The following is a 23516-nucleotide window of genomic DNA, read 5'->3' as shown; positions in this document are numbered from 1 at the left end:
TGGAATTTTCATCCAGGTCGGTATTTTTCTAGTTTACTACACGTTGTTTACGGATTGTCCCTAGGCTAGCCACCGGGCTTGTGGTTTCTGCTTTGTTTGAGCATCAAGCAAGTGGAGTGGCGATATATGACGATCAATTGTTCTCCTTGTTGTTCTCGGATAGCTCAATCAAAGTTGTCGGTGTTGGACGGGATTTTGCTGATCGTCTTCATGGACGACTTAGGGTTTTGATTTTGTTTTTAGTTCAGGTCCTTTGCCTTTATAATCTGTGCTCTTTTCCTACTTCTTTTTGCCGAAGCTCTTACTGGAGTGGGTACCGAAGCCTTGTCTCTGATTTTAGTTGCAAACTGCGTTTTATGAGGGAAAAAAGTGATGCATTGGAGCTTGGAATGACTAGAGTTGGAAACACAACTAAAAAGATGAAACATATCTTCTAGAGTATGAGTTGGCACATGACAGTGTCGATGGCGGATCCAACTTAACACATAATTTTATATATAATTTATTTGATATATATATATTTAACTTGAAACTCGGTGAAAATTATTGGACTCGAGTTCGATAACAATTTTAGGTTCGAGGTTAGGTTCGGCTCGAGTTCGAATTAGAAATATTTAAATCAAGTTCGGCTTGAATATAAACATGCTTGAACTCGGCTCGGTACCCTAGTCGCTAGCAACAATGTTTTAGCGCATAGCAACCGAAATACCTCGAATGCTGACGATAAACAGTTAAGCAGTTAAGCAGAAGCAAAATGAGTAACTAAGAAACGTCAATAGATCATCTCTTGGAATGATTCAGTTGGGGTCACTCTGGTTTTTTAGTTAAATTAGTGAACCTAGCTAGGTCAATTATTATAGAGGAAACAGAGGGTTTTTTCCCGCCGCGTCCCGATGAGCGGAGTAAAATTAGAAATTAGAAGCCGAGTTATTCGGGTCGAATAATTGAGTTAGCGTCTGGACTCCGTAACAGCAACTTGACTCAAAATTTTAACTTGGTAGAGTAACCGAGAACTCGGACTTCCTGATGTTGTAACTACCGACTACAAAACCCCGCCGCGACGAGACTTTACAGAGCGCGCTAAAGCCCGCCATGGACTCTTCTACTTCTTCTTCTGCGGCTTCTTCGCTGGATCTCGCCATTGCGGCGCTCGTCGGCGCCTCTCTCATGGCCGTCTCGGCCTACTACCTTCATCGGCGTAGCATCGATCAGCTCCTTAATCGTATGATCCTTCTCCGTAAGCGAAGGAAGGAAGAAGAGGAGGTCGATTATGATGAATTGATCGATGAAGAAGAAGATAGAGATTCTGAGAGTTATACACAGCCAAGTGATGATCCCCGGCCTTACTATTTCAAAGGTTCTTCTTCTGTGCCCAGTCACTTCTTTTCTGTTGCGCATCGGGAGGCCGGTGAGTCTAGGAAGTTTGATCAGACAGTGCGGGATTCGGAAGATTTATCTTCTCGTAGATCTCATTCAACCCCGTTGGCTGTGTCTCGTCAGGAGACGACCCGGGAAGACGGTATGTGTGGTTGTTTCTTTTGTTGTTTCCTTGCTCTTTGAGATCAATACGTTACCTCGAGATTTTTAACTCGATAGCGTAAAAACTATAAGGGGTGTATTCTGGAGTGGAACACGCGTTGTTACTGTATAATGTGGGTGAAGCGCATCCCTTGTGGTGTAAGGCAATTGGCTTTTCCATTGTATGAAATGGTGAGCTAATGCATTTAACTGTACGGTGGTGAGGGATTTCATAGAAGGAAATGCTCCGCTGGATTTGTTCGTCTCCTCATTTTCTTGCTGAGGAAACTTGTCCCCACTCCCCCCTTTGATCTTCAAATCCTGCCAGCTCTAAATAGGCTGCAGCAGTTTCAGTACCATGCTGCTTATTTCAATTGTTTTCTTGTTATTTGCAGGAAGTAGTGAACACGTGAAGAATTCTGGCTCTCTGACAGGGTCGGCATCAATGACAAGAGCAGCAGGCCCAAGATCATCAGACATCGATGAAATGAGAATTGTGGAGGGTTTTGGTGGAGAGAGTATTTCACCAACTCATGAAGATGATTCCTTTTTCAGTAACGACAATGGCAATGAGAATTTTGCACCTGTAGACCAGACGGACATCCATGTATGTGGCATTAAGAGTTAAATTATATGCACTGTTTAGTTTTGTGAGACCTATTTGGATTCTATCATGGCTGTTTGATGGAAGTGGAAATCACTGCTACATTGACATGGGGACATACTTCATTTGGGACGTTAAAGCCTATTTAAAGCTGTGACTAGCATGCAGATGTAAAAGACACATTTTTGACTAAATAATTTCTTTTATTTATATGAAGGCCGGAAATAAAAAGTGCAGTGATATCATTAACTTTTCCGTAAATATAGTTACTGATGTTTCATCATGTGGTTTCACAGGACAACGCACAGACACATGGTCAAGGTTCACCAGTTTCTTCAATTGCAGTAAAGAATGGTAATTTAGGCCATGAGCACAGAAATGAGGCATTCTCTATTGTACAAGATGCTGCTCCAAATCAGCTTACTACGAAAATAGTTGAATCTGTTGCAGCAGATATTCAGAGGAATGATCCTGAAGACATTCTAAATCTAAGCAAAAATGCTCCTCATGGTATTCTTAAATAACTCATTATCTTGAAATTTTAGACACTTGTAAGAATATTATTTCATTTATTGTACATATGAGGATCATGCATAATCGGGTCACCCATGCTTGATGTTTTGGGTCCATAGCATCTTGTAATGGTTGTGTACTTGACAAAAAAACGCATCATCTCTGTGGGTTTCCACTGACATGATTATGATCAAGAAAAAAATATGCTTGAAATGTTCCCATTAGTAAGAACATGCAACTGAAGTTTGACTAGATGTATTTTATTGTGTATGGATTTCTTAGATACCAAGTATGTTAAAGTGTCATCAACTCTGCTATGTTGAATGCCCCTTCTAAGTTTCTGCTGCTGCTATGCTTGATGGTACTTCATTTAAAGTTTTTAAGATGCATACTGGGATTTGAATACCACAACTGTTAGACCTTGTGTATTAAACTATCATGGTCAAATATTGGTCCAAATTACTCAAGTGAAATCGAGATTGACTCAGCATATAGGTCTCGGGGCCTATGACCAATTACTCTAGCTTCATGGAGAGTACTAAGTTTGTGTCTATAGATGGTGTTTTATGTTTTTTGGTCTTTGTCAAACATGCATGATTTACCACAAAGTTGAAATGACCACTGCAAAAGCAAAAGCTGACTAGGTTATTATTGTGCTGTTGGAAATGACAACGAATGGTTAATATTTACATGAAATCTTATCTTGTAGCTCTTGCAGTATGAATTCTTGTTTTAAAATGATAAAAGCTTTGATGCTGAAAGTGTACAAATCCAGAAATGGGTGTCATTTATTCAAATTTAGTTTTTATTTTTGAAAGATGCTTTAATTATTTTATCATGATCTCTCTGGCAGGTGGCCTTTTAGCAGTCAAATTTTGACTGAAATGTTACAGTTTCTCTTAGTCTTTTTCTTTGACTTGGAAGTAAAATTTGATCCCATCTGAATCTTACTCCGTGGTTCAGGTAAAGAAGAGGAAGAAGTATGTTCTATGATCCGGGAATGTTTAACCCTAAGGGAGAGGTATGTCTACAGAGAACATACAGCTCCTTGGCTGAAAGAAACAGGAACCAAATCAAACATATCCTATTCAGATCACAGTCCATTCCATTTTAACCCCAGCAAGGCCTCTGAGGTGAATTATTCATCATATTTAATCTGTTTAGTTTAGTTTTTTCTCTTTGAAATATCATGGTTTGATATTAAAACTTAATTAAATATGCAGCATTATTTTAACATTAGTGCGTTTTGATGTTAAAAACAGCACTCCTTTAGGATGGAGGACGGGGTTGTACATGTTTATGCAAATGAGAAAGGTAATTATCGTAGTTTTGTTGCTTTGATCAATCTCATAGTTCAATTTTGAGAAGACACGTGTGGTTGTTCCAAGCAATCTCTGAATAGCAAATAACTGATTAGCTGTAAGTTTCTATACTGGGTAATTCACATTCATGAGGTGAATCCATCCATCTAATTCTCTAATTATTTTTAATATCTGGTCCTGTTAGTGGGAAATTTGAACATTATCAATTGGATTATCCAATTTTGTGGAATTTGGTTCACTTACCTGCTTCAGGGATCTTTCCCAAGATGTTAATCCCTCTGAACTGATTTGTCAGAGGTGGTCTCTCACTTATGTTTCAGAAAATATTTTGTCAATATTAAATATCTTGTTGTGTTGGTTATTTCAGCAACTGAAGATCTTTATCCTGTGGCAACTTCGACTGGATTCTTCACTGACATGCATTTCATACTGAGAATCATGTCTCTAGGAACTGTACGCTCTGCATGTTATCATCGACTTCGCCTACTTGAGGAGGTGAAATCTCTTGTTATCCAGTAGTAGACTAGTTTACTAGCTGTATTAATGTTCATTAATCAACCTATCAAACCTGAGCCCCATGCAGAAATTTCGGCTTCATTTGTTAATGAACACAGATCGAGAATTTGTTGCTCAGAAGAGTGCTCCTCACCGTGATTTTTACAACGTGAGGAAGGTTGATACACATGTGCACCATTCTGCTTGTATGAATCAAAAGCATCTTTTACGTTTCATCAAGTCAAAATTGAGAAAAGAGCCTGATGAGGTATGATCTGCTAATGGTCCATTAGCTTCAATGTTATATTTTAGAATTTGTGTTTCCTGATTCGTTGAGATAAAGGAACTGGATAGTCATCTCAAAAGATATTCTTAAACAAATCTTGATGGTATTCCTTTAACATGCATTTTGATATTCATGCAGGTTGTAATCTTTCGAGACGGCCAATACCTTACTCTTAAGGAAGTCTTTGAGAGTTTGGATTTGACTGGGTATGTTGTTTTCCATTGATTCCTGTATTTAAATTGGCCTTAGAATTAACTCCTGTCTGATGTTGTCATGATATTTTCAGACATGATCTAAGCGTCGATTTATTGGATGTACATGCTGATAAGAATACGTTTCATCGTTTTGACAAATTCAACTTGAAATACAATCCTTGTGGTCAGAGTAGGCTCAGAGAGATTTTCTTAAAGCAAGACAACCTCATCCAAGGTGTTTTAATGTCAATATAAATCTTATCAAGGTAATTAGAAGTAGCATTCTGCACTGAAGCAGTTCTTTTATCTTGAAAATTTTGATTCAGGTCGCTTTATGGCTGAAGTGACCAAGCAAGTTTTATGTGATCTTGAAGCAAGCAAATACCAGGTTGGAACTTTTGTAATATTTTTCTAATCTCTTAGTTATTTTTGTTGTCTGAGGTTCTTATGTCTTGGCATACATAAGGTCATAGGAGTGAATATGTTCATTCTGGACAATATTCTTTTCTAACAATTAGGGCGGCAATGGACCAATTTCAATGTGGGCTTAGGTTGGTAAACTCCTTTTGCAACCTATGACCAGGTCAACCCTAACCAGACTTGGCTCTTGATTGGTTGGCTAGATTAATTTAAAGGCAATCCGGCAGGGTCCTTATCAGTTTCAGTTCCACCTTCTAAAGAGTATTCACTTCAGAAGAAGGAAAACGGAAACTCACATACACCTTCAATAAGTGAAAATTTTAGTACTTGGATAGTCTGTCACCCTCTGAGTAACTTTACTTTGTTTTTCCTCTGTTTTCTTTTGTTTTCTGTTTTTCATTCTGTTTTTTTTTTTTGTTTTCTGTTCTCTGTTTTCAATTTCCAATTTTTTGATGTGTAACCCACCTAATTAGCAATTCATACGCACGGCTGGGTGCAGTTGAGTCAGCGAGTCCATAGAGAAAAAGGAGAAGTTTCAATGTAAAATAGAAGTGGGTTTAGTATTGTGGATTCAAACATCTTTGCGGACATGAAGAAACCAAAAAGTATGGTTTCCTTGTGTTTTAAAGAAATAAGACTGAACAATGTGAGCTGATTTAAACTTGTGCCAACTCAAAAAAATAAACAAAAAATGTGTACTGAACTGATGGGCAAAAGTTCAGTGCACAAATACAATAAGAGCTAAAATGGAAAAGATAGGAAAATGAGGTTCAGCTGAACAAGACCAAGACAATTGCATCTGTTTTTTAGGTGTGCTACACTGGTTCTGGGACTCTAAACTTGGCCTGATCTGCTTAACCAAAGCCTTACCAACTATTTAAATGTTCTGTTTGTCACCTCATATCTGGAACTTAATGTAACTCAAGGGTCCATTCTAGTTGCATTTTTTTCATTGTGCATAGGTTGTTTACATTATGAGTTAATGTTTATCACCTGTACTAATTTGGGCCCGTGCTGCTTGTCCAGATGGCGGAGTATAGAGTTTCCATTTATGGACGGAAACAGAGTGAGTGGGATCAGTTGGCAAGCTGGTTCATTAACAACTCAATTTACAGTGAAAATGCTGTTTGGTTAATTCAGGTTGGTATCTATTATGCTTCTAAGAAGTTAATGCTCATCAATGTGGTACCATAAGCCCTAACAGAAGGGCAAACCAGTACAAGAGGGGGAGAGTGCAACCCCAAAAAGCACAGGAAATTAATCCATCAAAACAGCAGAAGAATGCAAAAGGCAAATGCATTCAACAAAAAGGAGTTTTTTCATCTCCTTCACTGCTTTCATGAGTTGTTTAACAACTGCCTAGAATTGTTACAATGCAACCTACTCAGACACAGAAATTTGAATATAGAAGACCAAACCATGTGGAATGGCTACTTTCATACCTTTCGTTGAACCTAACAGCATTCTAATCTGTACTACCTTAAGGTTCAATGTGAAGATAGACGGCAAATCTTATTTTGAAAATCACTATGCTGTATTAAAATTCGTCAAATTATTGTTTTTGGTATTAAATACACCTCAACTTTTAAATGTAAAATGCACTATGCATGAGGGCATGAGCTTACTTTTATGCAGATGAAATAATTGTTGTGAATTGGTTGCTAATGTAAACCAGGGGAACTGATAGGTAGCTTTTCTAGTGGCATAAAATACTTTGGTGGAGAAAATTTCTTGGTTGGGGGCATCAGAAAGAATTTGATGAACACAGAGAACTAGAGATATTTCCCTACCATCAAAGTGGAACAAATATGATCATTTCTGATAAACATTTATTGCATCTATGCAAACATGATTTGTCTGTAAAGAAATAATCATGGTATTCTTTAATTAGTTTCCTCTAGTTTAAGTTAGATACATATTTTGTTCAATATGTCCCTCATGAAGGTTTATGACTTCTGAAACATGTTTGTCATATTTTGCAGCTACCACGCCTTTACAATGTATATAAAAAGATGGGAATTGTCACATCCTTTCAGAATATTTTAGATAATGTGTTTATTCCACTTTTTGAAGTCACTGTGGATCCAAATTCTCATCCTCAGCTGCATGTGTTTCTATCACAGGTTTGTTCATTGACAGGCATCCTTTCTTTGTTATTTACTTTTTAGGACAAGAGTGTGTGTATCCAATGGTGATCAGCTAGTTATGTTAAGCTCTGGAACTGTGAGTGATGATTGGGTTGTTTCATATTCATGTTGCATCAGAGTAGGACCTGTATTAACCTGGAATCGTTTTAATAAAACTGATTCATTTCTCGTTTTTAAGCATTTTTCCAATTCTATCCAAGTAAAAAAAAACCTTTCTGCTCCCTTCCCTCAGGCATCTTTTGTATTCTATTCAACAAATGGTGTCATTGAGAAAAATCATTCATTATGTCCAATTTTGGGCTAGTAAGTTTCGTGAACTAAATTACCTTTCTGGGAGCATTATTCCTAACCATGGGAGAACACCTGCTCCCTCATTGAGCGCCTGTATGCTATAGGTGAATCAGTGGACCCATCCGGTAAATTTTGATGGAGCTCGAGAGGGATTCCTGGGCCATTTGGCTGAGGTGATGTGGTGTAGTATACCACAATGTAGAAGAGCTAGCTGAAGAATATTTAAGGACAAGAGATCCCTTAAAAATCTTTGATGTTCAAGAAAGAAAGAGAAAGAAGGAGACTCATTTTAAAGAGGCTTAAATTTACTATTTTGTACTCTTTAAGTTTTAAAAATAGAAAATCCCAAATTAGAAAATTTCTCTAAGTTTCAATTTCCTATTTCAAGCCAGTTAAAAAGTTTAATTTTACATTAACTAGATGTTTTTTTAAAAGGGAAGTATCACTCAGCAACTTGCTGTTTTGGTAAAAGCTTCAATTAGAAAGTCCTCTTTTAAGAGGTAGTTTCCTGTTTTAAGTTTGAGTCTTTGTTTCTAAACTAGGGATGCATAAAGTTAGCAACCCTAGAGATTACAAGTTATTTCTTGTTTTGAAATCTTATTCCTGCAAGTAGATAGATTTAGAAAGTCTTAATTAGTGTTTGTTGAAACTTAGGAATCCATGATGTATAATCACAGTTGAAGAGGAATAAGGGGTGAGAAAAAGAAGAAGAGTTGTAGAGAGAAGGTTTTAGGAGGAGGAGAGGAAGAGTGACGAATTTGGAGAAAAGAGGAGGAAGAATAGGGTAATAGACTTTTTTCCAAACCCTCCCCCTTATATTTATAATTGATAAAAGGATAATATGACAATTATGCCTTTGACCCTAGTAAGAGTGAAAACGAGACAAGAAACATAAACTAATTACATCAATGACACCCTTGTTACTTCATATCTTCCAACACTCCCCCTCAAGCTCGAAGGTAAAGGCAGTGATCCCATGTTGAAACAAATAACATAGATGTATTAATACGTTCCTCCATCACGGTGTCCCAAGGATAAGTACGACACCGGGCCCAGACTCTCAAATGGCAGAAATGGGTGATAAGTTAAAACCAAACTCAAATGATTTCGAACAAATATAGTGATAATAATCACTAAAGTGGGTAATGCCTGTCATTCACAAGACGACAATAAAAAACCAAGGGTGCCAATAAAAGTCTCAAGGACTTAAAAACACCCATATATATAAAGGGGGCCAACCAAAGCAACACTCCAAAGGGGTTGGCCAAAGGGGTAAGTGAGAGTCAAATAAAGGATGGTAGGAGAAAGACTGCTAAATAATAATAGTGTAATGAAGAATCAATAGGAAAATAAGGTGAAGAAGTCGGGGTCACCATGTGCTTTATTTTCCCAAGTAATGCAAATCTCCATCATATGAACCAATGAACTAATGCCGACAACAATCAACAAATAATGAACCAAAGTCAAGCAACTGAGGACTTCTTCTTCAGTAATAATGTCTCAATCAAAGAGACAATAACAACAATGGAAATGGGCCAATGCCCAAATAACACGTACCAACAATGCAGTTATATAGTAGCGGATAACTAGTAAATAATAAACGTCTTTAAGAATAATAAGGACGCATGAAATAACCTACAACAAGTCCATCCTTGAATAAGGAAGATGTGCGCCAAATAATAAGCTGCCAATAAGTTGAACGAAGTGCTGTGAATCTTCTAAAAAAGAATAACTAAACTGAGTGTTGCTCGTTCCGAGAGCAGTTGCAAGGTCTTCTAAAAAACAGAGAAGAGTGAATAAAACAGTAATGGATGTTGCTTCCGCGCTTACTGCATCAGTGATTAATTCAGACACTAGACCGAGAGCTAGCCATATTATCAACCGATTCCGTTTCTGAATATAGTTCATGTTTATAGATGTAATTATAGAATGAAACTGATTCTAAAAGGCAAGATAAAAAACCAAAGGCAAAGCTTTAGGCTAGACCAATTATAGCTTGAAAGGATTTCATCAAGTGATAAGATAAACGAAACTGCTCACTTCATAAGGGTATAAGTACACCAAGTGCTGCTCCAACATGCTATTAATATGCTGCAAGGATTTCTCATAACCAGAGAAAAAACACACGTTTTGAATCTGATCCTAGATTAGAATCTCCTTACATAGATACTTTTGTAATTTGCAGTATAAAATCAAGTAACTACTTTTTTTGGGAAGTTGCCATAATTCAGAATAAGAACACTTCTTCTCTTTGACAAATAAATCAAGGAAATTTTCTGAAAATAAGATTATCTTCTAAAGATTCTTTCCAGATATTTTTAGTTAACAAACAAAAGCTTTCCAAGGATAGATCATGATATACTTTCCTAATATTTTTTATTAATAACAATAACTAAAAAAGTGAAGCAAAAAATTCGGCTTAAATTTGGATCTTTGCATGCAACATGATATTGACATGACCTTTGATTCTTCCAATGCGAATATCTTCTTAAGTATAGATCAAATTGATATGAAATTTTCTCCTTCTGAAACTAGACTTAAATACCTTTCATCCAAGTATAAACTCTCTTAATAAAATATACTTCTTTTTAGACTAATAATCTGATAGGTTTCAGACTCTGTAATCCGGTCGAATTGAGTACTCTTTCTTCTTTGGCCAACATGACCATTGACTCTTCCAAGATAGATATCTCCATCTAAAAAACTCAGATTGAGAATTGGTTGAATAGGTAAGAAAATAGACTTACAGATCTTTCTTTTGATATATAATTCTCCATATAAAAGTCTCGTTCTTGACGACATACAATGACTCGAAAGTTGAAGCTTTCTGTTGCTCGACCTTTGCTGCTTCAGATGTCAATTTCTCTTTCCAAAAAAATCTGATTTCAATGATTCTTTTTGAATTAGAAACTAGGCTCAAATATCTTTCCAATGGTATATAACTTTATATATGAAACATACAGTAAGAGTTAAAAATCTAATGAAAAACATGAATTGGGAAAGAAGACAAAAGGAAAAACGAGAAACTTCTCTTGTTTCTATTTCTTTTTCTTCTTCTTCTTCTTCTTCCTCCCTTTTTCGATCTTCTTCTCTTTTTCCATCTCATATCTTTCCCCGCTCTGATTCCATGTTGAAACTTAGGATTCTATAATCACAGTAGAAGAGAATTAAAGGGTGAGAAGAAGAAGAAGAGCGGAAGAGTGACGAATTTGGAGAAAATAGGAGGAAGAATAGGGTAATAGACTTTTTTTCCAAACCCTCCCCCTTCTATTTATAATTGATAAAAGTACAATATTGCAATTATGCTCTTCACCCTAGTAGAAGTGAAGAAGAGACAAGAAACATGAATTGATTACATCAATGACACCCTAATTACATCATATCTTCCAACAATATCTATTACCTATTGTAGTAAGCATAGGAGTTTCTTATTTTGTTGATTCGTATGCATATAATAGGCCCATATATAACACAAAAAATCAATCTTTTGCTATTGTTAAAAATCTGGTTTTTGTTCTCTCTTTGGATAACTTATCCTTGGGTTTTTTTCATGGATTGCTATTTTTCTTAATAGCTGCAGACCCCTACTCTCTTTCCTTCAAGTTTTACCCATTAAACTTGAACTCAGATTATAGTTTTCTTAGTTGTTCTTGAAATCTAGGTTACCCATACTCTAAAAGAAGCATGCAACTTTGTTATTCCTTGAATATAAACTACTGTGCTGTGTCATGGTGTCGTTCCAAGGTACTGATTTTAAAATTATGTTTGTCTACTCTGCTCCCTTGGGCATGTGACTTTGTAGAGTTGAGTTGTGAGCTCTTTTAGAGAGCATTAGACTCCATAAATCTTTCCTTGGGCTGCTGATGGTAGAGAGACTCCACTTGCATCGTCAACCAGCTTTCCCGTCGCTTGTCTTCTTCTTTGCAATTTTGCTTCATGTGTTTTTATGAGATTATAGATACCATGGATCAGCTTACAGTGTAGGTGGCCCATGTTCCTGTGAAGAGATGGAGTCTACCAGCAACGTTGTTTTGGGAGATTTTTATCCTCTTGTCCAGTGATATATTTGCTTGGCATGTGGATTTGGTGCTTGTAGATGGGGTTTCTGTTGCTTAGCTTGTACTCCCCCATGCCCTTAGGGGCTGTCTCTTATAAAGTTCTCACTATTTTTTTCTTTGAAATAAAGCTTTTGCTTTAAGAGAAGTTTCTGGAAGTGTTACCCTTATAAAATGAAAGACATTGTAATATTTATAAATGTTGCTCTGAGATCTTTGCTAACATGCAAAATAAATTTAATCAGTTCTAAGCCCTGGGGTGGAAGGACTTGGATCTTTCATGATTATACAACATGCTCTAAATGTTACTGCTTAATTTGATTTATTTTGGCTCTTGGCTGGTTGTAGGTCTTGACATTGTAGATGATGAAAGTAAACCAGAAAGGCGTCCAACAAAACACATGCCAAAACCAGCCGAATGGACAAATGAATTCAATCCTGCATACTCATATTATGCATATTACTGTTACGCAAACCTGTTTACACTCAACAAGGTTTGCTGTCTCTCTCTCTCTCCCTCTGTCTCTCTCACGGACACACAGACACACACACCTACCCACCCACCCACCCATACCACCAATGAAAACACACAGGAAAAGGAAAAAAAATGAAAATCAGTAAGTGATGATGATCTTATCTTGTTTTATAGAATCTTGGTCAAGGGCATTAAGACTAGAGCCTTTAGATAAAACAAAAGATGAAAGTAAGCCCCTGTCAATGGAAGTCATTTGAGCTGAGTTGTTTTCCTTCTGGGCTGAAACACTAAATTTTGACACATAAGGTGCCCAAAAACTACACAAAAAAATAGATGAGGTTACACCTTAAGAGATGGAGTCCTTAATAAAGATAAAGGTGTGTAATTTCCCATGGAGAAGCTAGCTTTTGTTTTAGGCATCATAGCACTTAAAAGTATTAGGTCTATAACATCCAGAAAACTAGTAACTCATACTGTTCCCACCACTAGCTTCCTTCCTGTATTCAGGATTATTTTTGAGTTGACATACCATCATTATCATTATAACATTGTTCAGCCTATTCTTGGGCTGAAAGGCATGGAATATAAAGTTAATCTTAAGCAACATAAAACACAATGTAGATAAGAAATGAATATAGTGGAAAAGCTGCTATTTTTTTATCACGTCACACATGTAATCTAGCTTGTTCTTCTGTGAGCACATCTGAAAATTATGCTGATCCTAAGTGTTATCTTCTGTCATAATTTGTCAGTAATTCTGGTTATGAGTGAAAAGGGGATGCACAAAGCCCAATCTAAAACTTAAATTGACTGCAAGTAAAAATACCAGAGTTTTGCTTACATATATTTTCCTCTTGTAAAGAACTTCAAAAGTAACTTGTTTAGTGCTTGCCTGGTTATGGTGCTTGTTTCGGTCAAATGTATGTCTGTGCGAACGCATGTCTCTCATTAGTTAAAAAAATAAAAATGCAATGCTCACTTTTGCAGCTACGAGAATTGAAAGGTTTTACAAGAATCAAATTCCGACCACATTGTGGGGAGGTGTGGCTTCTTTGGTACTCTTTTGATTTCTACTGCTGGTATCTATGATTGATAAATTTAACTTAATAATTCTTCCGCAGGCAGGAGACATCGACCACTTAGCTGCTGCTTTCCTTCTCTCCCATAACATAGCCCATGGAAATAATCTTCGGAAAACTCCCGTTTTGCAGTATTTGTATTATCTTGCACAGGTAACTGACTTTTCTCAGATATGTTTTTCTTTTTATGTCTGTCTAGGGATGCTCATCATGATATAGTTCTCCCAGATTTGAATCTACTTTCGTCACCTCAGACTTAAGGCCACACACATAGTGCTTGTTCTAGCACTAGAACTCTTAACACTTTAGAGTTGGTTGTTGAATGGAGACTATTGTAGCTCCCCAACTCTTAAGGTTACATCCTTCAGCTCGTTACCTTTTAACAATAACCATGCTACTATGTCTCTTGTACAGATTGGACTGGCTATGTCACCATTGAGTAACAACTCTTTGTTTTTGGATTATCATCGTAATCCATTCCCCATGTTCTTCCAACGTGGCCTCAATGTCTCACTTTCAACAGATGATCCTTTGCAAATTCATTTAACTAAAGAACCACTTGTGGAGGAATATAGTGTTGCTGCACAGGTATTTTTAGTTTGGAAAAAAAGCTGGTCATTCGTGTGTTTGTATAAATTAATGAGTTCGTAAACATGGTTTGCCATTTTGTTTATTTGGTACCGGAGAATCTGATATAATATGGGTCAGTTCAAGAGTTAGTAGTTGCTTACATCTGCCAATTGACCAAGTATTGCTCACTAAAAATTCTAAATTTGCATGGACCAATACATATCACAATTAGGCAAACCACACCCACATCTTTTATCATTTGATACATCTGTTAGATACACTGCTGGATGCATCATGGACTGAAAGAACTAGCCACTTTTATCTCCGTCAATCTGAAGTGTATGAAAGAAGACTGGTGATTTTAAATAGTTGTTTTCTTTCTCAAAACAAGATGTGAAAGAAGGTTCCAGAATGGACTAGTAGTTTAAATGTATTATCAACTACTAAAACATATACAGGAACTGTTATTGGTCTTTAATAATAAACCTAAAAGAAAAAGGAAAAGACAGATCCTGAACCGTGACGAAGGTTTTATGCAGAACAGAACGTGTGCTTGGGGATGCAGTATATTAAAAAAATAAAACAATGCTCTTAAAACATCCTTGCATCTCTCTTACCAATCGTAGTTTTAAGCTCTCACCTGCTAGATCAGTCAAATCAGAACATAGAGTGGTAGACTTGGTGTTTGCTTTAAAAACTTATGTTACAGTCCAAAGATTCCAAGACTTTTGGTTCATTCCAAGATTTCTGTAAAATATTCTAATTCTTAAATATTAGTAAATTAAACAAACTTAAAACCAATATGATTAAACCGACCTGGTCACTGACTTGGCAGGGTGACCAGGTTTGACAACCAGGTTTAACAATCAGTTGAACTGGTTACATCATTAGGCATCACAAAAGTGAAAGTACTAATAAAAATGTCAGAGGAAATCTCCCCTGACTTTCTCACACAAGGATGGGGAGTAGAAACCTGCCCTCCCTGTTCCTTCTATGCACTTCCCACTTGCTATCTTTTTCTTTGTCGATGAGGGAGGAATGTCCCCCACCATTGTGTGGCTCCTGCACAACAGGAATGAGGATGGGAGATCTCTCCCTCATCAACAAAGAATAGAGGGGGAGGAGAAGGAATGAGTCTGGTCCTCCACAACTCTTATCATTTCCCTTTCTTTTTACTGCCAGGGGAGGAGCCCCACCTTCTTGCCATTGATGGCAGGGAGGCCATGGACCCTTCCCCATGGATGCCCAACACGGGGAAGGGGGAGCCTGCAGGGGAAGGAGATCTTCATCTGGGTCAGCCATTTTTTTTATCATTCAGTTTGACCTATTTTTAGACCCAGTGGAGGGATAGTCTGGTTTCTCTAGCCAGTACACTGCAGGGGAAGGAGATCTTCATCTGGAACAGCCGTTTTTTTATCATTCAGTTTGACCTGTTTTTAGACCCAGTGGAGGATAGCGTCTGGTTTCTCTAGTCAGTCCTGTCCAGTTCTAATAACACAACAAAACAAATTTTGTCAAATAAATGCTGAAAGAACTTATAAGGTTAAGATAAATTTCATGTTTCAGGTTAAAAAGGTAATAAGAAAATTAATTTTTAAAAAAGTGTGTTATTTATAAGTTTGGTTGGAATATATTGTTTCAAGATTCTCACTTGAAACTAACAGATCAGCGAGTATATTATGTTACCAATGCAACGAAGACAAGATCTCATCCTTGCAAGCTCTGATAAACTATTATGCCTGATAGCCTTGTTAAATCTTAGATTTTGATAATGTTTGCGACTTCATCTCACATATGTAGCAATATTTCAGGTGTGGAAGCTCAGTTCCTGTGATATTTGTGAGATAGCTAGGAATTCTGTTTACCAATCTGGGTTTTCCCATGCAGCAAAGGTAGGAAATATGCAAACTTTATGTTCTTGTTGTAAGTTCACTTTTGACTTCTGTTTCTTTGTTGGCTTTTCAAGTGAGTTTCTACTCCTACAAACTGAACACTGGCAAATCCAAGTGGCATTGTGCCCTCCTCTTACTACAAGCTGGCTCGCATCGCTTTGAGCGCTTCGCGCACAGGTGTGAGCGCAGGCTTAGACCACCCATTCAACTTCCGTTAATATGCTCTTGTTGTTTATTGGTGATATAATCAGTGGATCCTGGGAAAACAGAATTCTGTTATAGTGAGAAAACCTCATAATCCTCCTCTGCATGTGCAGCTTTTCTCACAATCAGTTTCTCTTCTCAGTTTTGTCCTGAAGCTAGTATAGGCATCCTAAGGGAACTCCAAATTTTCCTTTTTGAATAGTACTCACTTCCACACTGAAAGGACTAATGACCTCAGTGGCACTGGAATCAAATTTGAAAACCACCCTTTGTCAAAGGAATAATGTGCAACTTGTAGTCCAATTCAAAGACGATCAACTTTTCCCCTTCGGCCCGGAAATCGTGCCAATTTACTTTTTTTGCATGCCCCTGATTTCTTGTGCTGTACATATTCAATTGAGTTTATAAACTTTAAATTTGCATGACTGTAGTCGCATTGGCTTGGGGACAAGTACTTCACGCGAGGCCCTGAAGGGAATGACATCCACCAGACTAATGTACCATACCTGAGAATCTCTTTCAGACATGAGGTAACTCTCAAAATCACTTTCTTGGGACATAACACTTAGGGCCAACATTTCTTCATGTGATGGGTTATGGAACTTTGCTTTTGCAGACCTGGAAAGAAGAGATGCAATATATTTATGGTGGCCAAGCCAAACTCCCCGAGGAAATAGACCCCTGACTGGAATCTAGTGACAATAACAACTCATAAGACAGGCCATACCACTTCGAGGAATCGGTTTTCTTAGCTGTGTGTCAGCATGAGACAATCACAGGGGATTCACTTCAATGGACGCTCATTTCCATTTCTCAGGTTGAAATTCTGGAGCATTCATCGGGAAATGCCATATTGTAAATACAACTTTTGTAATGACAGCAGACCGGAGAGTAAAGAATCCAAGTTATATGCGGCTGCTAATCAATTAATCTAATGAAACGTGTTCCATGATGAGGTATCTTCAAAGATCTAGTTCGCACTGGCCGTTTACTTCTCTCTCTCTGAATGTAGGAATCTTATGATGCAACAGACCTGTTGGCTCATAGCTGTATCTCATTGCAGCAGAGTTCGATGTCAATTCCATCGCTAACCGGGTCCAGGAACTCCAGAAAGCCCCTTTTAGGTGGACCAGTTGGTGGCGAAGAATAAATAGTCACTCCCAGCGGACGAGATTAAAAGAGAATAATTAGGGCTAATATAAATTACTATATTCAGACTTATCAAATCTTTTGCTCGAATTAGAAAATGGGAAAAGTCCAGCCACCGTTGAATGGGAATTTCAATACCGCGGCTTTTGTTTTCTTTGCATTTCTTTCTCTTATAAATAGCGAGGAGTCGAACGCGGTTCTCTCCATCAAGGGAGATTAGGTCAGAGCCACAGAAAGGAGAAACCAAACCGGCTCAAGATGGGAGGCACTGCATCTGCGGCTCACTGCTCCTCGTCGGAGTCCTCACTTGTTCTCTCCTTCCACTCCAAGGCTGAATGGCAGGAGCATTTCAACTCTATCAAAGAAACCGATCAACTGGTAACTGCACAAATCGATCAATCTCTCCTCCTTTTGTCAATTCTAATTCATTCTGGACTGAATCGCGTGTTTTTTTTTCGTCAAAAGATGGTTATCGACTTCACCGCAACTTGGTGCGGGCCTTGTCGATTCGTGGAGCCACTCTTTAAAGAATGGGCATCTGAGCACAGAGAGGTGGTGTTCGTGAAGATCGACGTCGATGAGCTTAAGGTAAGTGTTTCATGAATTCAAGAATTTAGCAGAGCAAAAATGGAACAGAGATTTAGAGCTTGTAGTTGTTCCAATTTGTTTAGAATTGGGTAATTTTATACAGGAAGTGGCTCGAGAATGGAGAGTGGATGCGATGCCGACGTTTGTGCTGGTGAAGAAAGGGAAGGAAATTAACCGAATAGTTGGGGCGAGGAAGGATGAGCTCCTCAATCAGATAAAAAAACACAAGAGCAGCTAGGCGAGATACGATTTCAGAATCGAAGAACATCAGCATCCATAGGAGTCGATGATTAATAATGCAATGAAAATAAGGAATGGATTTAGATTTTCATATTTTTGGCTTTGTGCTAGTATGAAGGATACGACGAGTCGTAGACTCGTTGCTTAGGTCTGGATCAATCAGAGCACCGAGTTTGATGTGATCTTTGTTTGACTATCTTTCCTTCGTTTATAATGTATTGATCTTTCATTTAATGCCAAATGGAAAGTCTCACTATCAGCCAACGAAGCTCCCTCTTGGGCACTTCCCTCGTGGGGGGAGGGGTGGCAACCCTCTCTCCATCCGTATCAAAATAGAGGAAGGGTTGGTCACCCTACCCCCCCTTGTGTGTTGCATGGGGACAATTTTCCTTGCCAACGATGTTACCTTACTGAATTATGCGCAGGTTTAAACTGAATTGGTTAATTGGGCTTTGTCTAAAAACAGTATTTTGAACCTATCAGCTGATTGGATCCGAGTTTTATAGTACTATGCTGGACGAATGAACCGGTAGGCTGTAAGGCAGTGCAGGTTCACGAATAGTTTTGAGTTTGGCTCGGTCCCGGCTCTGTTCGGCTTGACCTATCCCGATCTTTAGTTTTGTTCATTTAATTTACTCGAGTCGAGTTTGACTGAACCTTGGTACGCTTAACGAGCCAGTTCGATAACTTATGTCTTCGACTTTATCTTTAGAATCAGGGACGATGGGGAATTCATCAGAAATCAGAAATAAGGTTAGTCCTCTTCTTCTCTCGGCTCATCCAAGGCGTTTTGATGTCAATATAAATCTTATCAAGGTAATTAGAAGTAGCGCACTGCTCTGAAGCAGTTCTTTTATCTTGAAAATTTTGATTCAGGTCGCTTTATGGCTGAAGTGACCAAGCAAGTTTTATGTGATCTTGAAGCAAGCAAATACCAGGTTGGAATTTTTGTAATATTTTTCTAATCTCTTAGTTATTTTTGTTTTCTGAGGTTCTTACGTCTTGGCATACATAAAGGTCATAGGAGTGAATATGTTCATTCTAGATAAGATTCTTTTCTAACAATTAGGGCGGCAATGGACCAATTTCAATGTGGGCTTAGGTTGGTAAACTCCTTTTGCAACCTATGACCAGGTCAACCCTAACCAGACTCGGCTCTTGATTGATTTGCTAGATAACTTTTAAAGGCAATCCAGCAGGGTCCTTATCAGTTTCAGTTCCACCTTCAAAGGAGTAGTCACTTCAGAAGAAGGAAAACGGAAACTCACATATACCTTCAATAAGTGAAAATTTTATTACTTGGATAGTCTGTCAACATCTAAGTAACTTTACTTTGTCTTTCTCCTGTTTTCTTTTGTTTTCTGTTTTTCGTTCTGTTTTTTTTGTTTTCTGTTTTGAATCTCCACTTTTCGGATATGTAACCCATCCAACTAGCAATTCATACGCAAGGTTGCAGTTGAGTCGGCGAGTCCATAGAGAAAAAAGGAGAAGTTTCAACGTAAAATAGAAGTGGGTTTTGTATTGTGGATTCAAACATCTTTGCGGACATGAAGAAACCAAGAAGTATGGTTTCCTTGTGTTTTAAAGAAATAAGACTGAACAATGTGAGCTGATTTAAACTTGTGCCAACTCAAAAAAATAAACAAAAAATGTGTACTGAACTGATAGGCAAAAGTTCAGTGCACAAATACAATAAGAGGTAAAATGGAAAAGATAGGAAAATGAGGTTCAGCTGAACAAGACCAAGACAATTGCATCTGTTGTTTAGGTGTGCTACACTGGTTCTGAGACTCTAAACTTGGCCAGACCTGCTTAACCAAAGCCTTACCAACTATTTAAATGTTCTGTTTGTCACCTCATATCTGGAACTTAATGTAACTCAAGGGTCCATTCTAGTTGCATTTTTTTCATTGTGCATAGGTTGTTTACATTCTGGGTTAATGTTTGTCACCTGTACTAATTTCTGCCAGTGCTGCTTCTCCAGATGGCCAAGTATAGAGTTTCCATTTATGGACTGAAACGGAGTGAGTGGGATCAATTGGCAAGCTGGTTCATTAACAACTCAATTTACAGTGAAAATGCTGTTTGGTTAATTCAGGTTGGTATCTATTATGCATCTAAGAAGTTAATGCTCATCAATGTGGTACCATAAGTCCTAACGGAAGGGCAAACAAGTACAAGAGGGGTAGAATGCAACCCCAAAAAGCAGAGGAAATTAATCCATCAAAACAGCAGAAGAAACGCAAAAGGCAAATACATACAACAAAAAGGAGTTTTTTCATCTCCTTCACTGCCTTCATGAGTTGTTTAACAACTACCTAGAATTGTTACTATGCAACGTACTCTGAGACAGAAATTTGAATATAGAGGACCAAACCATGTGGAATGGCTACTTTCATACCTTTCGTTGAACCTAACAGCATTCTAATCTGTACTACCTTGAGATCCAATGTGAAAATAGATGGCAAATCTTATTTTGAAAATCACTATGCTGTATTAAAATTCGTCAAATTATTGTTTTAGGTATTAAAGACACCTCAACTTTTAAATGTGAAATGCACTATGCATGAGGGCATGAGCTTACTTTACTTCCCTACCATTAAAATGGAACAAATATGATCATTTCTGATAAACATTTATTGCATCTATGCAAACATATTTTGTCTGTAAAGAAATAATCATGACAATGTATTCTTTAATTAGTTTCCTCTAGTTTCAGTTGGATACATATTTTGTTCAATAAGTCCCTCATGAAGGTTTATGACTGCTGAAACTTGTTTGTCATATTTTGCAGCTACCACGCCTTTACAATGTATATAAAAAGATGGGAATTGTCACATCCTTTCAGAATATTTTAGATTATGTGTTTATTTGTGGATCCAAATCCTCAGCTGCATGTGTTTCTATCACAGGTTTGTTCATCAACAGGCATCCTTTCTTTGTTATTTACTTTTTAGGACAAGAGTGTGTGTATCCAATGTTGATCAGCTAGTCATGTTAACCTCTGGAACTGTGAGTGATGATTGGGTTGTTTCATATTCATGTTGCATCAGAGTAGGACCTGTATTAACCTGGGATTGTTTTAGTAAAACTGATTCATTTCTAATTTGTTCTCCTTTTTAGACATTTTACAATTCTATCCAAGTAAAAACAACCTTTCTGCTCCCTTCCCTCAGGCATCTTTTGTATTCTATTCAACAAATGGTGTCATTGAGAAAAATCATTCATTATGTCCAAGTTTGGGCTAGTAACTTTCGTGAACTAAATTATCTTTTTGGGAGCATTATTCCTAACCATGAGAGAACACCTGCTGCCTCATTGAGCGCCTGGATGCTATAAGTGAATGAGTGGACCCATCCGGTAAATTTTGATGGAGCTCGAGAGGGATCCCTGGGCCATTTGGTCGAGGTGATGTGGTGTAGTCCACAATGTAGAAGAGCTAGCTGAAGAATATTTAAGGACGAGATCACTTAAAAATCTTTGATGTTCAAGAAAGAATGAGAAAGAAGGAGACTCATTTTAAAGAGGCCTAAATTTACTATTTTGTACTCTTTAAGTTTTAAAAATAGAAAATTCTAAATTAGAAAGTTTCTCTAATTTTTAATTTCCTATTTCAAGCCAGTTAAAAAGTTTAGTTTTACATTAACTAGATGTTTTTTTAAAATGGAAGTATCACTCAGAAACTTGCTGTTTTGGTAAAAGCTTCAATTAGAAAATCCTCTTTTAAGAGGTAGTTTCCTGTTTTAAGTTTGAGTCTTTGTTTCTAAACTAGGGATGCATAAAGTTAGTAACCCTAGAGATTATAAGTTATTTCTTATGTTGAAATCTTATTCCTACAAGTAGATAGATTTAGAAAGTCTTAATTGGTATCTGTTAAAACTTAGGAATCTATGATGTATAATCACAGTTGAAGAGCATTGAGGGGTGAGAAAAAGAAGAGTTGTACAGAGAAAGTTTTAGGAGGAGAAGAGGAAGAGTGACCAATTCGGAGAAAAGATGAGGAAGAATAAGGTAATGGACTTTTTTCCCAACCCTCCCCCTTATATTTATAATTGATAAAAAGTACAATATGATAATTATGCCTTCCTAGTAAGAGTGAAAAAGAGATAAAAAACATAAACTAATTACATCAATGATACCCTAATTATATTATATCTTCCAACACTCCCCCTCAAACTCGGAGGTAAAGGTAGTGATCCCAAGTTGAAACAAATAACATAGATGTAGTAATCAGTTTCTCCATTACGGTGTCCCAACGATAAGTATAACACCGGGCCCAGACTCTAAAAGGGCAGAAATGGCTGATAAGTCAAAACCAAACTCAAATTATTTGGAACAAATGTAGTGATAATAATTACGAAAGTGGGTAATGTCTGTCACTCACAAGACGAAAAAAAAAAAAAAAAAACCGAAGGATGCCAATAAAAAGTTTCAAGGACTTAAAAACACACATATATATAAAAGGGACCAACTAGGGGTGGCATCGAGCCGAGCCGAGCCCAAACCTGCCTATATTCGAGCCGAGTTGGATTTAAATATTTCAAACTCGAGCTCGAGCCCAACCCAGCCTCGAGCCTAAAATTGTTATCGAGCTTGAACCCAATAATTTTAACCGAGTTCAAGCTAAGCTCGAGCTTCAATATTTATTTAAAACTTTTCAAAAAATACATGTCTCGAGTTCGAGCTAAAACATACATTTAAAACTTTTCAAAAAATACAAGTTAAATAAATTGTATATAAAATTATGCATATATTTTACATAAAATTGGGTTTGACCTCTACATAAAATTGGGGATGACCTCTACTTAAAATTGGGCATAAGGGTGACATCGAATTGAGCTATAGGTAGGTTCGGGATTGCATCTCGATAATGGATTAGAACGCACTAATATTAATCTTTTTTACCCCAAATGTTGTCTAACTTATTTTGTAATTTTTGAATCTGGCCATAAATTTACTATAGCCTCCATAGTACCCTTAGTTGAAAATTTATATTCTAGAAAAAACAAGAAATATTTTTCCTAAGATACATTTCCAAAAAACACTTTTAAATAAAATCCTATTACTATTAATGATTTACTAGAAAATTACAAGAAATATTTTAAAATTTTCTTAGGAAAGTTAAATAGACCTTTTATTGCCTCTTCTAAGGAAATAAATAAAAATTAATAATTAATCTTTACTAAGAAAAAAACTAATATATTACTATACTTATAGATAAATTTTTAATCAAATAAAATATCAAACACAAAATTGCTATGAAAATTACCTTATACTAAAAATATTATAACATCAAATGTCAAATACTTATTCAATCTATATGGTAGGAAAATCTTACTTAGGAAATTATATAATTTTTTAAATAAAAATTTTTAATTAAAAAAATATTTAAAAAAAATAAGGATTCATAGTCACTAGAAACGTATTTCTACTAAAACAGGGACGACGTCCACTAGTTTCCACCGAGGACGAGG

General features: G+C 37.0%; 2 protein-coding genes and 1 long non-coding RNA gene across 3 annotated transcripts; all 3 read left to right on the top strand.

Annotated features, from left to right (window-relative positions):
• The first annotated feature begins 1092 nt into the window (after positions 1 to 1092).
• Positions 1093 to 17026, top strand: LOC137945361 (probable AMP deaminase). Its single transcript, XM_068791225.1, has 19 exons — positions 1093 to 1519; positions 1914 to 2125; positions 2419 to 2632; positions 3599 to 3768; positions 3898 to 3949; positions 4325 to 4452; positions 4541 to 4720; positions 4877 to 4944; positions 5025 to 5167; positions 5259 to 5320; positions 6379 to 6492; positions 7335 to 7478; positions 12190 to 12339; positions 13308 to 13361; positions 13442 to 13552; positions 13814 to 13987; positions 15781 to 15861; positions 16497 to 16595; positions 16682 to 17026. Exons 1-19 carry the CDS (start codon positions 1093 to 1095, stop codon positions 16748 to 16750), a joined length of 2652 nt encoding a protein of 883 aa, XP_068647326.1. The 3' UTR covers positions 16751 to 17026.
• Positions 17027 to 17406: 380 nt separating this feature from the next.
• LOC137945899 (thioredoxin H2-like) lies at positions 17407 to 18306 on the top strand. The gene is made up of 3 exons (XM_068791974.1): positions 17407 to 17592; positions 17680 to 17802; positions 17906 to 18306. Exons 1-3 carry the CDS (start codon positions 17473 to 17475, stop codon positions 18038 to 18040), a joined length of 378 nt encoding a protein of 125 aa, XP_068648075.1. The 5' UTR covers positions 17407 to 17472; the 3' UTR covers positions 18041 to 18306.
• Positions 18307 to 18823: 517 nt separating this feature from the next.
• Positions 18824 to 21111, top strand: LOC137945207 (uncharacterized). Its single transcript, XR_011110964.1, has 3 exons — positions 18824 to 18980; positions 20027 to 20140; positions 20837 to 21111. It is a non-coding gene; the product is annotated as an uncharacterized lncRNA (long non-coding RNA).
• Positions 21112 to 23516: the final 2405 nt, after the last annotated feature.

The sequence above is a fragment of the Aristolochia californica genome, unplaced genomic scaffold (assembly GCF_029961685.1).
Source record: "Aristolochia californica isolate CCGP_79_NKW_82.1479 unplaced genomic scaffold, dmAriCali1.0.hap1 SCAF_12, whole genome shotgun sequence".
NCBI classification, from domain to species: Eukaryota; Viridiplantae; Streptophyta; class Magnoliopsida; order Piperales; family Aristolochiaceae; genus Aristolochia; species Aristolochia californica.
The sequence above is the reverse complement of the archived record's forward strand: the minus strand, read 5'-3'. Positions and strand labels throughout refer to the sequence as shown.